The following is a 21,369-nucleotide window of genomic DNA, read 5'->3' as shown; positions in this document are numbered from 1 at the left end:
TTTGTTGAGTTTAACCAAACATTAATATGTAAGTTTTTTTAAAAGAATCCTACCATATTATCCCAGGAATTATGAGCAACACCCTGCTTTGGCAGATGTTATTGCTCATGATCTAAGGCTTTATAGGTGTTGTTTGAAAAAAAGCAACTAAAACTCAATATTACTTTTGGGGATCTAAGTATACTATGTTGGTTAATTAAAAGAGATCACATAACATAACTAACCACACATATAAACTTAAGCACACATTTAAACATGACAAATGCATAAATAATATGAGCATAATTAAAAGTGATTCTAGTATGACCCATAAACCTAGGAAAACTAATCTTCATAAAAATCTCCTTGGATCTTCATGGATCTCCATCCTTTAATCTCCAAAAACTTCACTCTCAAATATATATATAATTTATAATTTAAATAACTAAAATTTGAATTCAAAAAATACAAATGATACGTAGTTCGTATTTAAATTACATAAAAATTCACGACGCGCAGATCGTATTTTCTATCCTATTTTTGGGTCATACTAGTCACAACCTACAAAACATAATATCATACAAATTATATTAAACATCCATGAATTTATAATGTCAAAATAAAATAAATACTAAATATTTACTCATCAACAAATAATAAGCAAATAAAACATGTCAACTTAGTTAAAATTAACAAATTTAAGAAATAACTAAAGTATAACTGTAATTCCCCGTAAATTTATGAATTTTTAAAATATATTTTTAGTATATATTTATATATAAATATAATTTAGTTTAAAATAATTTATTTATTTAGAAGGTTGACTATTTTGAAAGTCAGAGGAATTATTTTAAGGATTTAAGGAAGTTAAAATATTTTGTTAAGGCATGCTTTGAAAAACATTTAAAATACTTTTTGGATTTCAAAAATGAGTTTAAATGAGCTTGAAGAATCCAAATACTAATGGGATTGGACTAGGAAAAGGACTTTTAGTGATGTTAGGAGTTTTAATCATTAAACTTATGCATCATTAAACACTATTTACAACCCAATTGCCTTTTCCTAAGTCCAAAAGTAAAACACACATATAAATACACTAAATCCAAATTTCTCACACACAATATTTTCTTTCTCTCCTGTTTCCTTTTCCTCTCTTCGATTTTCATTCTAGCTCCCCTTCAGCCTTCACTTCTTCCCTTCGTCGGCCTGCCGTCCCGTCGACCATTCACCGACCGCCTAAAGTCGTCGCTAATTCCCGGCGGCATTTCTTCCTCCTTTTTCCTTTGCTTCGGTTAATTTCTTCCTCCTCAAGTTATTTTAAATGCAAAGTTTATGTTTTTAGTTTTGTTTTTAGGATGATTATGTTTAAAGATTATAGTTTGATGATTTATTTATGAATCTAATTGTATATAACTTATGTATTGAAGAAATAAAATTCATATTTACCTATTATGTTTAAATTGGATTTTTAATTATCAAGCATGGATTTTTAGGGTGTTAAAGATTGAAAAATCATAGTAGTATGTTATAAACTATGGGATTGATTATTCACATAAGTTTAAGTATGTTTAAGTATGTTTAAATGGAGTTTCAATAAATTATATGTTGCTGGAATTTTAAAAAGGATATTATTAATGGAGTTTAAAGGATTTAAATGACTAGTATAGTAGTACTATGCTAGGAAGTGTTAGTAATTGAAGTTTTAATGATGGAAACGACTTTTAAATATTTTTAAAGGAGGTTTAAAGTATTTTAAAGTTGCTGGAAATTATTTGAGTATTGATTATAATTTTTTATTGATTGTTTTAGGTGGAGAATTTTCTCTAGGCGACTTTTAAGACTGTTAAAGTGCACGAGTAGAAACGCTTATTGCTGCGGTCATTAAGTGGTATATTGCGGTGATTTTGGCCGCGCATCAATTAAGGGGGCAGCAATAGGTAATTAATATATTGTTGCGGTTTTAAACCGCAACAATATTTGAACATATTGCTGCGGTTTCTGGGTAAAACCGCAGCAATATACTTATTTTATATATCATATTTATAATCCATATTGCTGCGGTTTTTTGGAAAAACCGTAGCAATAGATACAGGTGTAAGTAAAAAAAAAATTATTTTTGCATTTTGCCATTAAATTCGAAACACAAAAAAAATCAGAAAAATAGCAAAAAATCATAAACTTCCACCAAAAAATGCAATGAAACTAACAAAGAAAAAACAACAATAAGAAAACAAAACAAAGTAAAAAACAAACAAATCTGAAACAATGAACAAACAAATCTGAGAATTAAGCTATACTAAACAAACAAAAATGAGATAATTACAATGAACAAACAAATCTGAGAATACACTATACTGAACAAACAAAAATGAGATAATTACAATGAACAAACAAATCTGAAACAATAAACAAACAAATCTGAAACAATGACTACAAGTCTACAACACTAACCTAACAAAAAGAATTTGAATTAAAAAAACCATCTGTTTGCTGAATTAAAAAAACCATCTGAGAATCGAATAAATAAAGTGTCGTCGGCGATAAGAAAGAGTCGGCGGCGAGTTCCGGCGACGATGGAGGGCTAACGATGGAGCGACAATGATCAAGACGAGAGCATATAAAAAAAAGTCGAGGATTGAGCTGGTTGCGGGTCTTCAACGAACCATTTCCATGGTTGCGACGGAGTTTTCGACAAACCATTTCCATGGTTGCGACGGAGTCTTCGACGACCCATTTCCATGGTTGCGACGGAGTCTTCTTTTCGTCTTCGTTTCTTCGCTGCTCTTCGTATACGTGGGTGGTCACCGACGAGTTATTAGGGTTCAGGTGAGAAGGAATTGAGTGAGGGAGTTAGGGAAGGGGATGAGAGTGATGTGAATCTAAAATCACCCTCCAAAGGATTGGATGATGATTCTAAACTTACGAACAATAGAACACTCACTTTAACGACAAATCACTCGAAACAAGTAATGGTACCAAAACACAAGAACACACTTAATGTTTTGAGGTTCTAGGTCAGAGATAAGACTCACTCACTCAAGACTCACTCAAAGTAATAAGGGTTAGCAATACTTGAGACAAACTCAAAGTAAAAACTATAAACACAAAGGTTTTTTTATCAAACTCAAATCTCAACTTCTCCTATCATATGCACTCCTTATATAACATATAGGAGTAGAAAAATAAAGCTTATAAACCCTAGAAAACCGTCCTCCATTTGGATAGGTTTTAGGAGCTACAAACTCCCTTAAAACATGCCCCTTTTCATGCTCATTTAATGAGCTGTAACAAGAGGTTATAATCAGCACACTTTATCCTAATTTGCTGCCTAATCACAAGCTTAATAGAAGCAAAACATAAGCCTAAGATGAGTTTACTTTATGAGTAATCTCATGGTTTTATTACAATCTAAAACTAACAACAAAAACAAATAGAAATCCAAACAGAACTTGGGCTTCCTTTACAATCGTGCTTGAAACCCAAACAGAACTTGGACCCTTCAATGTTGCACGTCACTTTCAATCCGCCATCCAAGTTAAGCAAGTAAAAACACCCACAAAAAAAAGCTCAACACGTCCAACTTCAAGCAGCAACTCCTTGGGCCTTTAATCAACATCCCATGTAACGCAACACTTGAATTCGGCCTAAAACGTGTCCAAATAAAGTGCACTTTTTCCGTAATTTCTGAATGTGAACTTATTGATGGACCTATTAAAGTCCATGAAATGAGCCAAATTGACCGAATTATGGCTGTTGGAAATATAAGTATCAACACTAATGCATGGGCTTTTCTCGTGGACCTTGGGCTTACATCAGAGAGCGTCGGTGTTGGTGTTAGGTGAGAGAGGAAGGAGAAAGTGAAGAGAGAGGAAGAGAGAGATTGGAGATGAGAGGTTGAGATAGAATGAAACGGCGTGAGAGGAAGAGGGAGGATGAGAGGGGAAGGGCGTGTGATTTAGAGAGGGAAAAGTGAGAAAAAACTCTAACTGTGTTATATTTCTTTAAACTATTTTTTAATGATATTGTTGCGAATTCTGGCAAGAACCGCAGTAATATATTAAAATATTATTTTTTAATATTATTTTAATATATTGTTGCGGTTCTTGACAAAAACCGCAGCAATATATCTGGTCAAATAGTCAACTTTTCTTCAAAAAATTTACTGCTAATACCATATTGCTGCGGTTTTAGGCCAAAACCGCAACCATATCTTTATTTTATATTTTATCTTTCTTTTTACGTTATATATTGTTGCGTATGGGTAAAATCGCAACAATACCACCACATCAATAAGCAATTATTTTACTAGTGGTGGCCTATCAGTGTGTTTACACAAGGTACGTACATACCAATGTGTTGTTTGATGTAATATCATGATTTTAGGAAGGAAAGTTATGTAGTATCATGTATAGGAACTTTGTGAGTTCATATATGATAATTATTATGTTGGATTTTTACATGTTTTATACCTGTGTGCTAACATGTTAAGTATGAGATTTATATCATGTTTGTGTGGAAGATTGATGCAATCAGAGGCGGAGGTAGCATGGGGAACGTGACCCCGCAAATCAAAAAAAAAAAAAGAACTGAGCATTTCAGGCGTGCAGCGTGCAGTCAGTGTTGTGCAGTAGTCAAACGGTCACTTGGCAGTAGAAATATTAAAGAGGCCCACTTGGCCACTTGGCACTTTGCATATATTAATAATTAATGATAGTGGTCCCCAATTTCCCAACTCCCAATTCAGGTTTTAAATTAAATTAAAATTAAAATTATTAACAATCATTTAATTTTAAAAACTATCAAATTTTCTCTCCTTCCTTTCCAATTCTCACGCTTAATTTTTTTTTACTCAAACCCTCCTTGCTGCTCAGCCCACTGCCACGGGCAATTAGGCACCGCCGCACCGGCACCGACCAGTCTGCGCCCCGCAGCCTGCTCGTCAGCCGTCACCGATCACCGCGTCAGTCAGCCGTCAGGTATTATTGATTTATTGTAATTTTGTAAAACTATTTACAGAATTCAAATTTTAGTTCTTTTACATTATTTATTTTCTAATTCCTAAATTTTATATTTAAAATCTTATTTGGTTGATATTAATTGTAATATTTGCATATATATGTGAATTTTTGAATTTGTAATGTGTGATAAGTGATTGATGCATTTAGTTAGTTTGTTGTTTATTTTTTTTGTGAATGTTGAAATTGTGAGATGTAAATTTGTATAAATTAGATGTAAATTTTTTTTGTGATAAGCTCAAGGTGTTGTGCTCTTACTAGAATCGTTTGATTTTGTTTTTATGGCACAATTAATGTCTACAATATTTGGATACACTAATGACTTGTGTAATGCTTTACAAAGAAAAGATCAAGACATTGTTAATGACATGAGACTTGTTTCTTTGACTAAAAAAGTATTGCAAAAAATGAGGGATGGTGGGTGGGAAATTCATTTGAGTAAGGTTACCTCATTTTGCAATAAACATGACATTGTTGTTCCCAACATGGAGGATAATTACATTCCTCAAGGAAGATCAAGGCGTTTTGTTAAAGAAGCGACATATCTTCATCATTTTCGAGTGGAAGTGTTTATAGGAGTAATTGATCTACAACTTCAAGAACTTAACAATCGCTTTGATGAGGTTAATATGGAGTTGCTTAAATGCATGGCTTGCTTATGTCCCAAAGATGGATTCTCTTCTTTCAACAAGGAAAAGGTACTTAAACTTGCCACTCTTTATCCTTCCGAATTTACAACTAATGATTTAGATACTCTTGATTGTCAACTTGATATATTCATGGAAGATATGCGAGATGATAGTGGTGAATTCCAAAATGTTAATGATCTTTCTTCCCTTGCAATGAAGTTTGTTGAAACAAATAGAAATGAAGCTTATCCACTTGTATTTTTGCTCATCAAGTTGATGTTGATTCTTCCGGTTGCTACGGCAAGTGTGGAAAGAGTGTTTTCGGGAATGACTTACATAAAAAGTAAGTTACGAAATAGCATGGGTGATCAATTTTTGAATGATTGTTTGGTTACTTTTCCTGAAAAAAAAGTGTTTCTTCAAGTTTCCGATGATGATATTATTGATCGTTTCCAAAAAAAATGAAAACCCATCGAATGCACTGTAATTTTTTATATTTTTGTTTATGTAATTTTTTCTTAGTTTGGAATGTATGACAATGAATATTAGACAATGTACCTTTGCGTTGTAAAATTTCAATATTGAATATCCTTTGTCTTTTTTTGTGACCCCTCGATTTTAAAATCCTGGCTCCGCCACTGGATGCAATCATGTTGGTTGGGAACTTTGTTTATTAATTCACATGTGGGAATTAATATATTTATTAGTTGGATCATGATTGAATCATGTATTCCCTTATATTATTATTTTCACTACTCTATAAGGATTGTGAGCCTTATTTGGTAAGTTGATAATTATATTTTTGAAAGGTAAGTTGGTCACCTTATTTGGCCATCACACGCCTAACACGAAGCCAAGAATGCAACGACAAGCCTGTGAACCGCCGCAGTAGAAGCCGAAGCGAGCCACCGCAACACCCTCCGCGCAAGATTCTGCAGGTTCGCACATCTATTTTCCATCGCACGTAACGACGTGACAACCATCGTGGCTTTACCGTACCACCCAGCCATGGTTGGGGCTCCAAATTTCATTGCAATTTATGTCAATTAGACCGATTTTAGACGAAATTGTGCGTTTTGTGAGAAAAATTTATGGTTTAGAAATTTTGGGGTGAATTAAAGTTTGAATACCTTAACAATTCAAATTAGATTTTTGGCATTACCATGAACCGATTTAATGAAACAACTTTCTAGGATTTTAAGCTAAAATCAAAATATATCAGTTCAAAATGTCATAAAAACATGAAGGAAATAATCAGATTATGACCTCCAAAACTAATTTATTTTCAGATTTTTGGAGGGAAAAACACGAGCATGATTATAATTTAAAACAGTTTTGAAACAATTTCAATCAATTAATATCACCATATTAATTACACAAAACAAACTAAATAAATCCCTCCTTTAATTGAACAAAAATAATCAAAAAACACATGAATATGATCATATAAACTTATGCAAGAGGCTAAAAGTGATACCACTATATGAACATATAGATGTATATATAGAGGAATTTCAGGAAATAATAATCAGTAACCTCTATCATAAGATTTCATACATAACCTAAATATGAATAATATTATAAGGAAAAGAATGTAAAATCTTTGTAGCGTATTTTGCACCATTTTGTAAGCTTTAGAAATCAAAGAACAACAATTGTTGTCACTCTACTTAGTCCACGAGCGCTAATTGAATTCTTACGTTTGCTAGAACGGAAGAGGTTGCTTTTTGGGGAGGGTGGCCGGATTTTCCAAGAGAGAAAAATAGGGTTTCTCTCTATTTTTTGTTTGAAAGTAACTAACAAATTGAACACTCTATTCCACCCTCTTATTATGACCTTTCATAATGGTAGGATAATAGGTTTAGTAAGAGCATGTACAATGGCTTGGTTTTAGGTTGTTTTAGCAAAAAGTAAAATTAGTTTTACTTAGCTTTGCTATTGGGGGAATTGGCCCTTGGAGTTGGTTGGTCTTGATTTCCAGACTAGCAGCACCTCGGATGGAGTGCACGTCTCCAATGACTCTCAGATGCGTGAAAATCAGCTCTTCATGTCGTGAAACGCAGCGTTGAAGAAGAAGTTCAACAGTAAAAATCAATGAAGCGATGCACTCAAAGCTATTACGCAACCCAAGGGAGCAGCTTGCTATTAGTGGGCTGACGTGTGTCACAGGCCCACTGACCAGCAAGTGGTAGCGCGTCACTTGGCATTTTTGTCTGCAACATTCTTCGCTTTAATTTGCAACGGTTATTTGCAACATTCTAAATTTTGTAACGTTAATAAAAAAATCAGCTTGTTATTTTTAAAAAAAAAATTACAATAACGACTATAAAATATTTTTATCTATGAATTGAGTCTAAATTTCATATATATATTACCAAACTTCTTCCCAACTTATTTTTTTAATTTATAATGTCAAGTTAACGTAAGCTAATTAGCTAATTTAATTTAACGTACGCTAATTAACTAATTAGCTTATAACGTAATTTAATTTAATTAATTTAACGTAATCTAATTAGCTTTTATTAATTAAAATCATCTATTTCATATAAAAATACAAATAGAAGAAGAGAGAGAATATTGTGGTGTTTGGTAAAAGTAGGAGAGAGAAGTAGAAAAATCAAGTAACCAACCAAACCATTGTGAGAAGAAAAAAAAGATGAGTTGGTGGAAGTTTTAATGGGATACTTATCAAAATTACCGACATCCAAACGAATATGATCAACTTCAAACTCAAAATAACGAGGGTTCATCTAACCAAGCCGGAGAAGACTCATTCGTTGTGCACAACGGAAAACTCGATGTGCAAAATTTAGGTGCATACATGGAGAGAAGATCTGAGATGCGAGATGGGGAAACTCACATCTCACTAAAAAATAACTTGGTTGACACATATGGCGTAAGTTTGGGCCTAATCGTCAAGTTGATTAACTAACTTTATTTAATTAGTTATGGTTTAATTAATTTCAAATTTCATGTATTCGTGTGTTTTAAAGTATCTATCTTTATGTATCAATCTATCATGTATTTGTGTTTTAAATTATTTATCTTTATGTATCAAATTTCATGTATGTGTGTTTTTAAAATTATCTATTGATGTGTCATATTTTTATATAGGTTTTAGTTGCATTTAGGTTACATTCTAGGAACATTTAGGTGTATTTTAGTTCATAATTGCACACTTTTACTTAATTTGCGAAATATTACTCCTCTTGTGTGTTTTTGGTATTCCTTGATGAATTTTAGATATCAAGAACATAATTGGAACATTATTGGGCAAGCTTGAGTACTTAGGATCAAATGGAAGCAAGCTACATTGATAAGGATCACTTTGGACGTATTTGAGTGCAAATTGGAGCTCAATTGGAGTTGAAATTCATTGATATAATTGCGGAAATTGAGTCATGCTCACTCTTTTATCGTTAACTTCTGACTCGATGCTGATATTGGGCTGATTCGAAAGGCATTGGAAAGTAGGCTTGAAGAGCTTTCCAACGACAAGCTGCACGGCCCAAGGCGAGTTATATTCTAAGAGATATGGGCCTTGCAAGTTGGCCCAGTTTTGCTGAAATTTCCGGGGCACGCGGACTGCACGATTTCGGACTCTTAATGATTTAATTAGATCTTCCTTATCTTGTAATTAGGTTAGGGCCACGAGTATTAAGGAAAAAAGATTGATTTTTAGGGATTCTTTGAGGAGATAACGTGAGTTTTATTTTTTGGCTTCTTGGCTGCTTCACGTTTTCATCACGTTTCTCCATATTTCCTCAAGTTCTTGTTTTCGACATTCAAGTTTGCAATTTCATCAATTAATTCAAGTATTATTTTCTCTTCTCTATTCTATTATTATTATTGTTAATCATGCTTTCTTTATATTTATTTTGTTTATTCAATCATCATGTGTGAGTAGTTTTCTATTTAGGGTTAGGTTGAACCCTAATATGAATTGATGCTTGTTTAATTCCCAATTCCCAAACTTTAATTAATTTTGATTCATTTATTTTAGGGTTGGTTTTAATTATCAATATATGACTAGAAATAGTATATATTGAATGTGATTATTTTTGCAACGAAAGTTGAGTCTCAATCGAATCTAGAACCCTAATTTAAGATAAAGGAAATCATCACAAAAGTAGTTGATGGAATTTATTAGGATGTTAGGATGCTATGTCTAAAGTCCTTAATTTGCATGACTCCATGAAAATAGGCATGATTGCATTGTTAGGGAAGCTATTGATTGATCGAAAGAAATCCTTAGTATTATTAGGGCGCGTCTATCCTATGAGTTATTTATTAGTTAATTAAGGGAAAAGGGATTGTTTGTGGCATTAATTCGTGTTAGTGGGGATACTTAAACCTAGATGTCTTTAGTCTTTGATTCACTCTTGTAATTTCATTTGCTTTAGTTATTTAGATTAGTTCATCATCACTTATTTGGATTACTTGCTTAGTATTAATTAGAGTCAATTTAACTACTTTAATCAGTTAGTCTCTTGGGATTCGATCCTTACTTGCCCGACTACATTAGTTAGGAGGAATAGTTAGGTTATTTTTGTTAGGTACGCGATAAGCCTTTCAAATTTTGGCGCCGTTGCCGGGGCTAACGGTATTTAAATTAGTTATTTTTGATTTTATTTTTGCTAAGTTTTTCTTTTAGTTTGCTGCTTCGGCTATCATTTCTTGTTTATTTGATCTTTTGTTTTTTTCTTTCTTTGTTGCATGCAAACTCGACGTAAAGGTCCACAGAATTTGATTCCTCTAGATCTTGAAATCAAAGCCACTGCACGTAAGCAAAGAAAAACAAAGAGACGACTTAAGAATAAGAATCAAGCAATGGGTGAAGAAGCAACTAAAACTCTTTGGGAGTATGGTGTACCAGATACTACAACTGGTGCATTATCGAGCATTGTTCGACCTGTTGTCAATGCTGCAAACTTTGAACTTAAGCCTCAATTCATCCAGTTCATCTCCAACGATTCATTTGCAGGGTTACCCAATGAATGCCCTGTGAGTCACATTGCTAGTTTCTTGGAGAAATGCGACACAGTGAAAATCAACAATGTGAGTGAGGATGCTATTCGACTACGCCTTTTTCCTTTCTCTCTTCGAGATAGGGCAAAGGAGTGGTTAAGAGATGAAGGTGTCGGAACGTTTGATACATGGGGTAAACTTGCCAAAGCATTCTTGGTGAAGTTTTTGGGGCAAGAAAAACTGCGAAGCTGAGGAACGAGTTAGCAACCTTTGAGCAACATGACGACGAATCATTGTATGAAGCATGGAGAAGGTTTCTACGTTTGCAAAGACAATGTCCTCATCACGGGATTCCTGAATGGATGTTGATACAGACTTTCTACAATGGTTTGACACATGAGTTTCGTATCTACATTGATGCTGCTTCAGGGGTTCCCTTATGACTAAGAACCCAGCGAAGCAAAGGAGTTGATTGAGAAGATGGCGGCCAATGACAACTACCATCCAAATGGTCGAATCGTGCTAAGAAGGGAGGTAAATATGATGTTGATGCCTAACCACTTTGACTAATACTGTGCAGGCACTATCTCACAAGTTTGATCGACTCCAAGCTGGTTCATCTATGATGGTCTCATGTCAGATGTGTGGAGTACAAGGAATGCTGCTACTGAATGTCAAATCAACAATGATGGGATGACAATTGAGCAAGCCAATGCTCTTTATAATTCCAATCCAAAGCGGCCATATGATCCTTATTCTAACACATACAATGAGGGATGGAAGCACAATCCTGCATTCTCATACAAGAACACTCAAGCAAACTCAATCCACCTCCTCACCTCGCAACAACTTTAATGCACCACCAGGTTTTCAAGCTAGAGCACCATTCAATCCTCATGTCAATCAAGGTGTTAATCAGCAACCTCCTCCAATTCAACAGAAAGCAACTTGGAGATTATGATGGAGAACCTTTTAGCCCAACAAACCAACTTCATGGCTCAACAGAGTAAGCAAAATGAGAAGACTGATAACGCAATTCAACAAATTCAAGCTCAGAACAAGCTCTTGGAAAGTCAAATAAGCCAACTTGCACATCAGGTGGGCCAATTATCAAAAGCTCCTGGTCATTTTCCAGGTAATAGTGAACAACCACCTAAGGGTCATATCAATGCTGTGATTTTGAGGAACGGAAAAGAGCTACAAGATCATCCTTTGAAGGAGCCATCAAAAAGAACTGTGGAAGAGATGGTTCAAACTGAGAAAGTGGTAGAGAATGAGATTGTCGAAGAATAGAAGAAGGAACCTACTCCTACCCCTATTCGGCCTTACACGCCACCAGTTCCATTCCCACAAAGGTTGGCCCGTGCAAAATTAGAGAAGAAATATGGGAAGTTCCTTGATATACTGAAGAAGCTGCACATAAACATACCATTCTTGGAGGCTATCTCTGAGATGCCATCTTATGCAAAATTTCTGAAAGACATGCTCTCAAACAAGCGGAAGATCGAGGAAAATGCAACTGTTTCACTTACAGCAGAATGTAGTGCTATTTTGCAGAATAAGCTTCCCAAGAAGCTAGGGGATCCGGGTAGCTACTCTATCCCTGTGAAGCTTGGCGATATCGAAATAAAGAAGGCGCTTTGTGATCTTGGGGCAAGTGTTAGTCTAATGCCCTTGTCAATTTGCAAGAAGCTTCAAATGGGAGAACCAAAACCCACACGTATCTCCCTACAATTAGCAGATAGAACTGTAAAGTATCCACTTGGTATCCTTGAAGATGTTCCCCTTCGTGTTGGGAAGTTTTTCATTCCATGTGACTTTGTAGTAATGGAGATGGAGGAAGATGCGCAAGTCCCTATTATTCTTGGGAGACCTTTCCTGGCCACTGCTGGAGCCATCATTGACATGAAGAATGGAAAGATTACCTTTGAAGTGGGTACTGAGAAGATGGAGTACAATCTCACAAACTCCATGGAAGCTCCTTCTATGGGAGAGACTATCTATAGAGTGGATGCTCTAGATGAGGCGATAGAGGTAAAAGCTGCTAGTCTACAGCTTAATGATTCACTGCAAACCGCCCTCATGGGAAGTGCTGATGAAGAGGATCGGGAAACTAGGGAGTACAAGAGGCTCTTAGAGGAACCACATTCATTACCTAGTATTGAGCCTATCAAGGAGGTGTTGACACACGAAGAATCTAAGGAGAGTACTATGTTTCCTGAGGTAGAGTTAAAAGTTTATGAAAACTCAAGGTTGTACAAAAAACGAAGGAAAAGGTGGCCCGACAAGCATATCATGCGGCGAGGATTTCATGAAGGAGAGTTAGTTTCACTATTCAACTCTCGACTGAAGTTATTTCCTGGTAAGCTTCACTTAAGGAGGTCTGGTCCATTCAAAATCCTTAAGGTCTTTCCGTATGACTCGGTTGAGATTTGGAGTGAAGCAACCGGCTCTTCTAAGATAAATGGACAACGTCTTAAGCACTACCGAGAAGATGAACCTATTGAAGGGAAGGCGGTTTACACCCTTTCCGACCCTTATTCAGAGTGATGTGAAAAGGTGGTCAAGCTAAATGATCTTAAACTAGCGCTTCTTGGGAGGCAACCCAAGTCTTCTCTTTCATTTTTTTCCTATTACTTATTCGATTTTTATTTTCATTTTTTTTAGAGGTTTCTTAGTTTCTTTTCTTAGTTAGTTTAATATTGTAGTTGTATTATATGATTAGTTAGTTTAAGTATTAGGTATATAATTTAGAAACTTAGCATCCTATTTTTCTTTTTAAAGTTTAATTCTCCTAATTTTTATTTTTTTGGTGTGTTTTTGTACAGGTGAAAAAAAAAAAAAAAAAAAAAAGAGAGCTGAGAACATTCCACAGATCAGTGTGTATTGCGAAGGGGCCGCAATTCGTCATCCCCTACTGCCACCCTCCTGCAATCCCTTCTGTCCTCCACGAAGCCCATTGAAAAAAAAAAACCAAACTGCACACCCATCGCAGTTCAGTTCTACCTTACTGCCAACCCCTTGCAGTTTGCTTCCCACCACTGCCAACCCACCGCAATCCTTCCTGTACTACACCAAACCCATCTAACAAAATACCGAAAAAAAAAAACAAAAAAAAAAATTCCGAACTGCCAGCCCATCGCAGTTCCGTTCTTCCCCATTGCCACCACCTCGCATTCTTTACTGTGACACACGACATCCATCGCAGCAAAACAAACCGAAACAAAAAAAAAACCTCCACCCCCTGCAATTCAACGACCCCAACCGCAGCGACACAAAACAACGAAACCGCAACAAAATTCGAAGAGAGAGAAACCAACTGAAACAAGAAACGACGGTGGACTTCGAACTCCATTGAAATCGGTGGTGAAATTCCCTCCTGTTCTTGTTCGCAATTTTACTACTGGGTTCGTTTTCCATCAATGTTCGGCTGTTATGGCGGTAATTTGTGATTAAATTCGTTGTTCTTCCATCCTCTCTTGCATTGGTTTTTTCTTGAAGTATGATGAATTGCTGCAAAATTCATCAACTTCGACTCGACACTTGACTATTTTCATGAATAATTTGCTGCGAATTTCATGGTTTGGGTCTTATGCTTGAATTGACTGACGAAATCCTCTTTGCTGCTTGGACCGTAGTTCGACCCTTAATTCGCACTGCTTGGCAGCAATTCGACACCAAATACTATGGGTTTTGTTTTATGGCTGGCCTATTTGGCGCGAAAGAAAAATTTGCGTAATTTCCGACTATTTCGATATGTATTGGTGACTGAATTGTTTCGAGTGTTTTGATTTTGATCGAAGATATTGGGTGTGGGTACTGTTTTACATTGACACGGATAGCATCGGTGTTCATGACTTTGACTATTCCACTTGCCCTTGTTTGACACTGAGATTTGGTAGTGTCTTATTTTTATTTTAATGACACGCACTTTAAATGCTCGACAAAAAAACGTGCCTACAAGCTCCACTTTTAAGGTCACATTTGTTTCTATGAAAAATGATCTTACTTCTAAGAGTCAACGAGCAGAAGGACATGCTTAAGCACTTGGATGCAATTGGGAAGGTTCCCTAATCCCCCATCTCTCCCTCCTCGGTGAGATCTTGTGAGTACCTCTCCCCTTTCTTCTTGTGCCTTACTATTGCACTGTGGACATTGCGAGATTTTAGCGTGGGGGAGGTATATTCTACTTTTATCGCTTTCTAGTGTAGGTTTTCTTGCTTTCATAGGATGTTGCACGGTTTGTACCACTTACTAGGAGTGGGAGTTTACGTGTAACGAAAAATATTGTACTGCTTTCTTAGCTGCATTAGCATATTAGGTTTCATCTCATATTAGTTGCATCTATGAACTATTGCTAGCACCATTCGAGAACCTTGTTGATATCCTTACTATACTCTTAAGCGTAATTCATCTCGTTCATGATTCTTCATAGCATGATTGTATCGCGATTGATTGCTTGTGGTAAGATTGGTTGATCTCTCTCTGGCTTGATTTAACCTTACTGTTTAGACACCTTAACCCACGTGAGCTTTTGTGCCTATAAACTGATATATCTATGTCAGTTATGTTCTTTTGTGTGTGATTAGTTCCTCATTTGTTGCATGGATTTTGACTTTGACTTGGCACTCTTTGATACTTGACTCTATAAGCATTTGGATATGATTGAGGCGTTCTTTTCAGTGTTCTGAACTTCCAGAGAAAATTCTTTTCACATATATTGTCCTTTCTCTACCCCGCTGAGCCTTTCCTGACTTTTATGAACTAATACCTACATTACAAGCCTTAAGCCTTTATGATTTCTCTACCTAAGCCTTGCTAAGTGGAGTAGCATCAAAGTTTATGTTTTGAGGTTGAGTTTGTGGTTTTGTGGTAATTATTGGAAGGAAATATGTTGAAAGAAAGTTGCTTGAAATATTGTGAAAGTGCAAAATGAAAAGAATGATGAAGAAGTTGTGAAAAATGATTCTAAAAAAAAAACGAAAAAAAATGAAAGGATCGAATAAAAGGTCAATGAAATCGATTGGAGTTGATAAAGATAGATACTATGTTGATTTAATGGAATGTGATGCTGAACTTCTAGTAGAAGTTTTTGTGACGTTTGCATCTAATGACCATAGACGTTTAAATGTTGTTCTCTCCATTAGTTGGCTTTTAACACCACATTTCCATATATCTCCTACCCATAACCTCAGCCCCGTTACAACCCTTGAAAGTCCTCATGATCATTTTGCATTATAATTTCGAGTGGAAAGTGAGTCGATAGTCAAAGTTAAAGAGTAAATGCTTCATTTGAGTCGACATTGTTTAGGTTGAGTGACATTGATTATGCCATAAACACATGAGAGTACGAGTGCACATGACTAAAGCGAGGTCTCTCAGGTTTGGTTAAGTCTAGCTTGGGGAGATGGTATGTGGTATGCTAGGAGAGTTGATTGCATTACATGACGTGCTATGCGGCTTTGCTTGAGAATGTTTCGATGCTTGGTTCGTGTAGTAATTGTATCTCTTGTGTTTTCGGTTGTGTGCTTGGCCCTATCACAGTCTCATATTGTAAGTTGTCTTGCTTTTCCAATGTCTATGTCTAATTGCTTGAGGACAAGCAATGGTTTAGCTTGGGGGAGTTTGATGTGTCATATTTTTATATAGGTTTTAGTTGCATTTAGGTTACATTCTAGGAACATTTAGGTGTATTTTAGTTCATAATTGCACACTTTTACTTAATTTGCGAAATATTACTCCTCTTGTGTGTTTTTTGGTATTTCTTGATGAATTTTAGATATCAAGAACATAATTGGAACATTATTGGGCAAGCTTGAGTACTTAGGATCAAATGGAAGCAAGCTACATTGATAAGGATCACTTTGGATGTATTTGAGTGCAAATTGGAGCTCAATTGGAGTTGAAATTCATTGATATAATTGCGGAAATTGAGTCATGCTCACTCTTTTATCGATAACTTCTGACTCGATGCTGATATTGGGCTGATTCGAAAGGCATTGGAAAGTAGGCTTGAAGAGCTTTCCAACGACAGGCTGCACGGCCCAAGGCGAATTATATTCTAAGAGATATGGGCCTTGCAAGTTGGCCCAGTTTTGCTGAAATTTCCGGGGCACGCGGACTGCACGATTTCTGACTCTTAATGATTTAATTAGATCTTCCTTATCTTGTAATTAGGTTAGGGCCACGAGTATTAAGGAAAAAAGATTGATTTTTAGGGATTCTTTGAGGGAGATAACGTGAGTTTTATTTTTTGGCTTCTTGGCTGCTTCACGTTTTCATCACGTTTTCTCCATACTTTCCTCAAGTTCTTGTTTTCAACATTCAAGTTTGCAATTTCATCAATTAATTCAAGTATTATTTTCTCTTCTCTATTCTATTTATTATTATTGTTAATCATGCTTTCTGTTAGTATTTATTTTGTTTATTCAATCATCATGTGTGAGTAGTTTTCTATTTTAGGGTTAGGTTGAACCCTAATATGAATTGATGCTTGTTTAATTCCCAATTCCCGAACTTTAATTAATTTATGATTCATTTATTTTAGGATTGGTTTTAATTATCAATATATGACTAGAAATAGTATATATTGAATGTGATTATTTTTGCAACGAAAGTTGAGTCTTAATCGAATCTAGAACCCTAATTTAAGATAAAGGAAATCATCACGAAAGTAGTTGATGGAATTTATTAGGATGTTAGGATGCTATGTCTAAAGTCCTTAATTTGCATGACTCCATGAAAATAGGCATGATTGCATTGTTAGGGAAGCTATTGATTGATCGAAAGAAATCCTTAGTATTATTAGGGCGCGTCTATCCTATGAGTTTTATTAGTTAATTAAGGGAAAAGGGATTGTTTGTGGCATTAATTCGTGTTAGTGGGGATACTTAAACCTAGATGTCTTTAGTCTTTGATTCACTCTTGGTAATTTCATTTGCTTTAGTTATTTAGATTAGTCCATCATCACTTATTTGGATCACTTGCTTAGTATTAATTAGAGTCAATTTAGCTACTTTAAGTCAGTTAGTCTCTTGGGATTCGATCCTTACTTGCCCGACTACATTAGTTAAGAGGAATAGTTAGGTTATTTTTGTTAGGTACGCGATAAGCCTTTCATCTATCTTATGTATTGTGTTCTTTTTTTAATTTATAATGTCAAGTTAACGTAATTTAATTTCAAGTAAGCTAATTAACACATATTTACTATAATGTCAAGTTAACGCTAATTTAATTTAACGTAAGCTAATTAGCTTGTAACGTAATTTAATTTATCGTAATTAATTTAACGTAAGCTAATTAGCTAATTAGCTCGTAATTAATTTAACGTAATCTAATTAGTTTTATTAATGTAAATCATCTATTTTATATAAAAAAATAAACATTGTATATGGTGGAGTTTGGTAAAAGTAGGAGAGAGAGTATATGGTGGGGTTTGGTAAAAGTAGGAGAGAGAAATAGAAAAATCAAGTAACAGCAACCAAACCATTGTGACAAAAAAAGATGAGTTGGTGGGAGTTTTAGTGGGATGTGAGGTGTAAGAAGGAGGGAAGGAGAGAGAATGACAAAAACATAAAAACTACTCCCTCCGTCCCAATTTAGTTGCTACATTTTGACCGTAGGCACTATTCACGTTATAACTTTGACTATCTTTTACTCCATATACATAAGAAAAAATATAGTCATGTAATGGGGTGATAATGAGCCTGACAAGCTCGCGAGCAGCTCGGGCTCGGCTCGGTCAAAGCTCGGTTAAATCTCGGCTCGTTGAAGCTCGGCTCGAGAATTAAACGAGCTGAGCCGAGCTAGGCAAAGCTCGGCTCGTAAAGCTCGTGAATAGCTCGATTATTATTTTAAAGTAAAAAAAAATTATATTCAAAAATATTTTACATTAAAAAAATTTAATACAAATTTATATTTTAATTTAGATTACAAATTATATATTTTAATTTGTGATCCAACTTCACCTCTAGTCCACTAGGCACTAAAGTCCCACATTAGTTAAGAAAACAAGGATCAACCTTATTTTCTTTATAAATAGCTACTACTCCTTACTTCAACTTAAAGTTTAATTTTGGATCTCCTTGGTTGGAAAACAAAAACTATACTTTATTTTCTTCATAGAGGGAATAATGAAGTATATTTTTAAATATTTGATTATTTAATACTTAAAATATTTGATAATTTTTTCTTTAGCAAAACATGGAGTCCCACATTGAAATTTTAACAATGCTAGGAGGGATTCCAAGTTATAAAAGCATATGTAAACAAAACAAGGGTATAATGAGTTTTTTTTTTCTTTAACAAAACATGGAGTCCCACATTGAAATTTTAGCAATGCTAAGAGGGATTCCAAGTTATATAAGCATATGTAGAATGAGTTTGTTTATCTTAAACAAAACATGGAGTCCCACATTGAAATCTTAGCAATACTAAGAGGGAAACCAAGTTATAAAGCATGGGGATAGTGAGTTTGTTTTTCTTTAACAAATCATGGAGTCCCACATTGAAATCTTAGCAATGCTAAGAGGAAAATCAGGTTATAAAAGCATATGATGGGTGAGTGAACAAGCTCACCTACTTCGAGCCGAGACGAGCTCATTAGTCGAGCCCAAACGAGATCACGAGCCGAGCTTAAACGAGCTCACGAGCCGATCCTAAACGAGCTCACGAGCCGATCCTAAACGAGCTCACGAGCCAAGCTCGAGCCGCAAATTCTAATCACGAGCTCGAGCCGAGCTCTGCTCCCCCAAGCTCGACGAGCTCACGAGCCGAGCCGAGCCCATGAAAAGCTAAACGAGCTTGAGCCGAGCCCAGTACTATTCGGGCTCGGCTCGCTCGATAAGCACCCCTAGTCATGTTGGATCTTGTTTGATTCGTCCCAATTTGTATTTTTCAAATATATAATTTTTGTAATTTTTTCATATATGTAACTCAAGATATTGGTGTTTGAAGTTGCATCTCGTAAACTGTGATAAAGTAAATGTAGCAACTAAATTGGGATAGAGGGAGTAGTTAAGACCAACCTACCCATTGGTGATGCTCAAGGAAAGGAGAGAGAAAGAAAAAAACTCAAAGACCAACCCACCCATTGCTAATGCTCTAAGAGCATACACAATGGTTGATCCAAAATTTTGGATCATCAAATATTTAAATAGTTCATCTCTCTTCCACCTCATTCATGATCTATAAATAATTTTTATGACCTCCTTACTCCCATTGGATGATCTACAATTTTAGATCTTTATATTTTTTTTCTTACCTTTTACCATACCCCACCATATATTCTCTCTCCTCACTTTCCTTTTCATCCTACTAGCCTTTTGTGCACGCGATGCATGCGATTATATTTTTAGGCCTAATACTAAGTAGTAAACAAACTGAAAATGCAAGTTAGTATTTAAGTTCACCTCCATTTTGTGAATAAGATTCTTCATGTTCTATTTATGATTCATTTTTGTGATTTTGAATAGTTTTTTGTTTCTCAAGTCTTATATGCGCATGTTCTTTTATAATCAGTATGATGTTCTTTACTAAATATTGTCATGTTCTTTTTTTCGGTTTTTTTCATTTTGTAATTTATAATAGTTTTTGATATGGATTTCAGTAATTTCTATATGATCCCAATATTGTAACCGAAAAGTATAATACAATTTCAATTTTTTTTGCTTGTGTAACTTCTAAATTCTGATTTCACAAATTGATATTTAAGAATTTTCATCATTTTAATATTTCTCCTTTTCTAAATGTTCACACTTTGAGTTTCAATTATATTTGAAAGGAATTTTAAGTTTTTCATACATAATCTGATTTCGCGTGAAATGGTCATTTTTATTTTTTCTTCTTTTCTAAATTTGAACACTTTGAATTTCAATTATAGGTGAAATGAAATTTTAAAATTTTCATACACAATCTGATTTCGCATGAAGTGGTTTTCGCAAATTAATGTAAATTTTTTTTTCTGAAAATGAATTTTTGCAAAAGTTGTTCGCAAAAAAGGTTTGACATTGTTTTGTTTTTCAAAATTTATTTCTGAACATGGATATTCTGCAAAAGTTTGGGGCAAAAAATTTATATTGGAATTTAAAAAAAAGAACTAAATTTGTAAATTTTTCATCAGTGTCATAAATGAATAAAATTTCATACACATCTTGTTTTCTGATTTTATATGAAAATGAATCAAATTTAAGTCTAATTATATAAAAGCCCTTTTCAACTAATTGCTATTATCTTCATTTTTTCAACTACATATCAGTCGACTAATGTAAAATAACTTTGAAGATTAAAAAAATTATGTACCTATTTGAAAGTTCGCAAATCGCCGATGGAAGAATGTGTGATATCATTGTCAAAATCTTATGTTTTTCTTAAATTTGTGTTTATAGGTAATTTTTGTGAGTATGTAATTGTGAATGGTTATTAAGAACAATGATGTGTAAGTGAATTTTGTGAATGTTTTTGTATGTATTGACGTCCTAGTATATTAGTTTTAGTTTGTAAGTTAATTTTTAGTTTTTGTAAAGTTTCCTGATCATTTGAGTGGTTTGCGTGATTTTTACAACATGATTTTCTCAATTCTATGAGTGATTTGTAAAGCCTCCTCATATAGGTGATTTCTGAGTGATTGTTGAAAATTAATTTCTAGTGGCTTTGTTTGACCCCCTTTTTGGTATTGAGATTCCTTTTGTAATTTAGAAAGGAAAGGGGGGTAAAATAGTCAGTTCAAAAGAGGACACCACGCTCACCCTTCCCTTATGTAATAGAGATTATTTATTTAT

At 34.7% G+C, this 21,369-nt stretch overlaps 1 protein-coding gene and 1 non-coding gene across 2 annotated transcripts; one reads left to right on the top strand and one right to left on the bottom strand.

Annotated features, from left to right (window-relative positions):
* Positions 1-10,836: 10,836 nt before the first annotated feature.
* Positions 10,837-10,943, bottom strand: LOC125497179 (small nucleolar RNA R71). The gene has a single exon (XR_007273815.2). It is a non-coding gene; the product is annotated as a small nucleolar RNA R71 (small nucleolar RNA).
* Positions 10,944-11,551: 608 nt separating this feature from the next.
* On the top strand, positions 11,552-13,808 carry LOC130591126 (uncharacterized). Its single transcript, XM_057394049.1, has 3 exons — positions 11,552-11,839; positions 11,885-12,055; positions 12,101-13,808. The coding sequence occupies exons 1-3, from the start codon at positions 11,552-11,554 to the stop codon at positions 13,139-13,141; spliced, it is 1,500 nt and encodes a 499-aa protein (XP_057250032.1). The 3' UTR covers positions 13,142-13,808.
* The last annotated feature ends 7,561 nt before the right edge of the window (positions 13,809-21,369 follow it).

The sequence above is a fragment of the Beta vulgaris genome, chromosome 4 (genome assembly GCF_026745355.1).
Source record: "Beta vulgaris subsp. vulgaris cultivar EL10 chromosome 4, EL10.2, whole genome shotgun sequence".
Classification (NCBI taxonomy): Eukaryota; Viridiplantae; Streptophyta; class Magnoliopsida; order Caryophyllales; family Amaranthaceae; genus Beta; species Beta vulgaris.
Note: the sequence above shows the minus strand (reverse complement) of the source record. Positions and strands in the feature narration are given on the sequence as shown.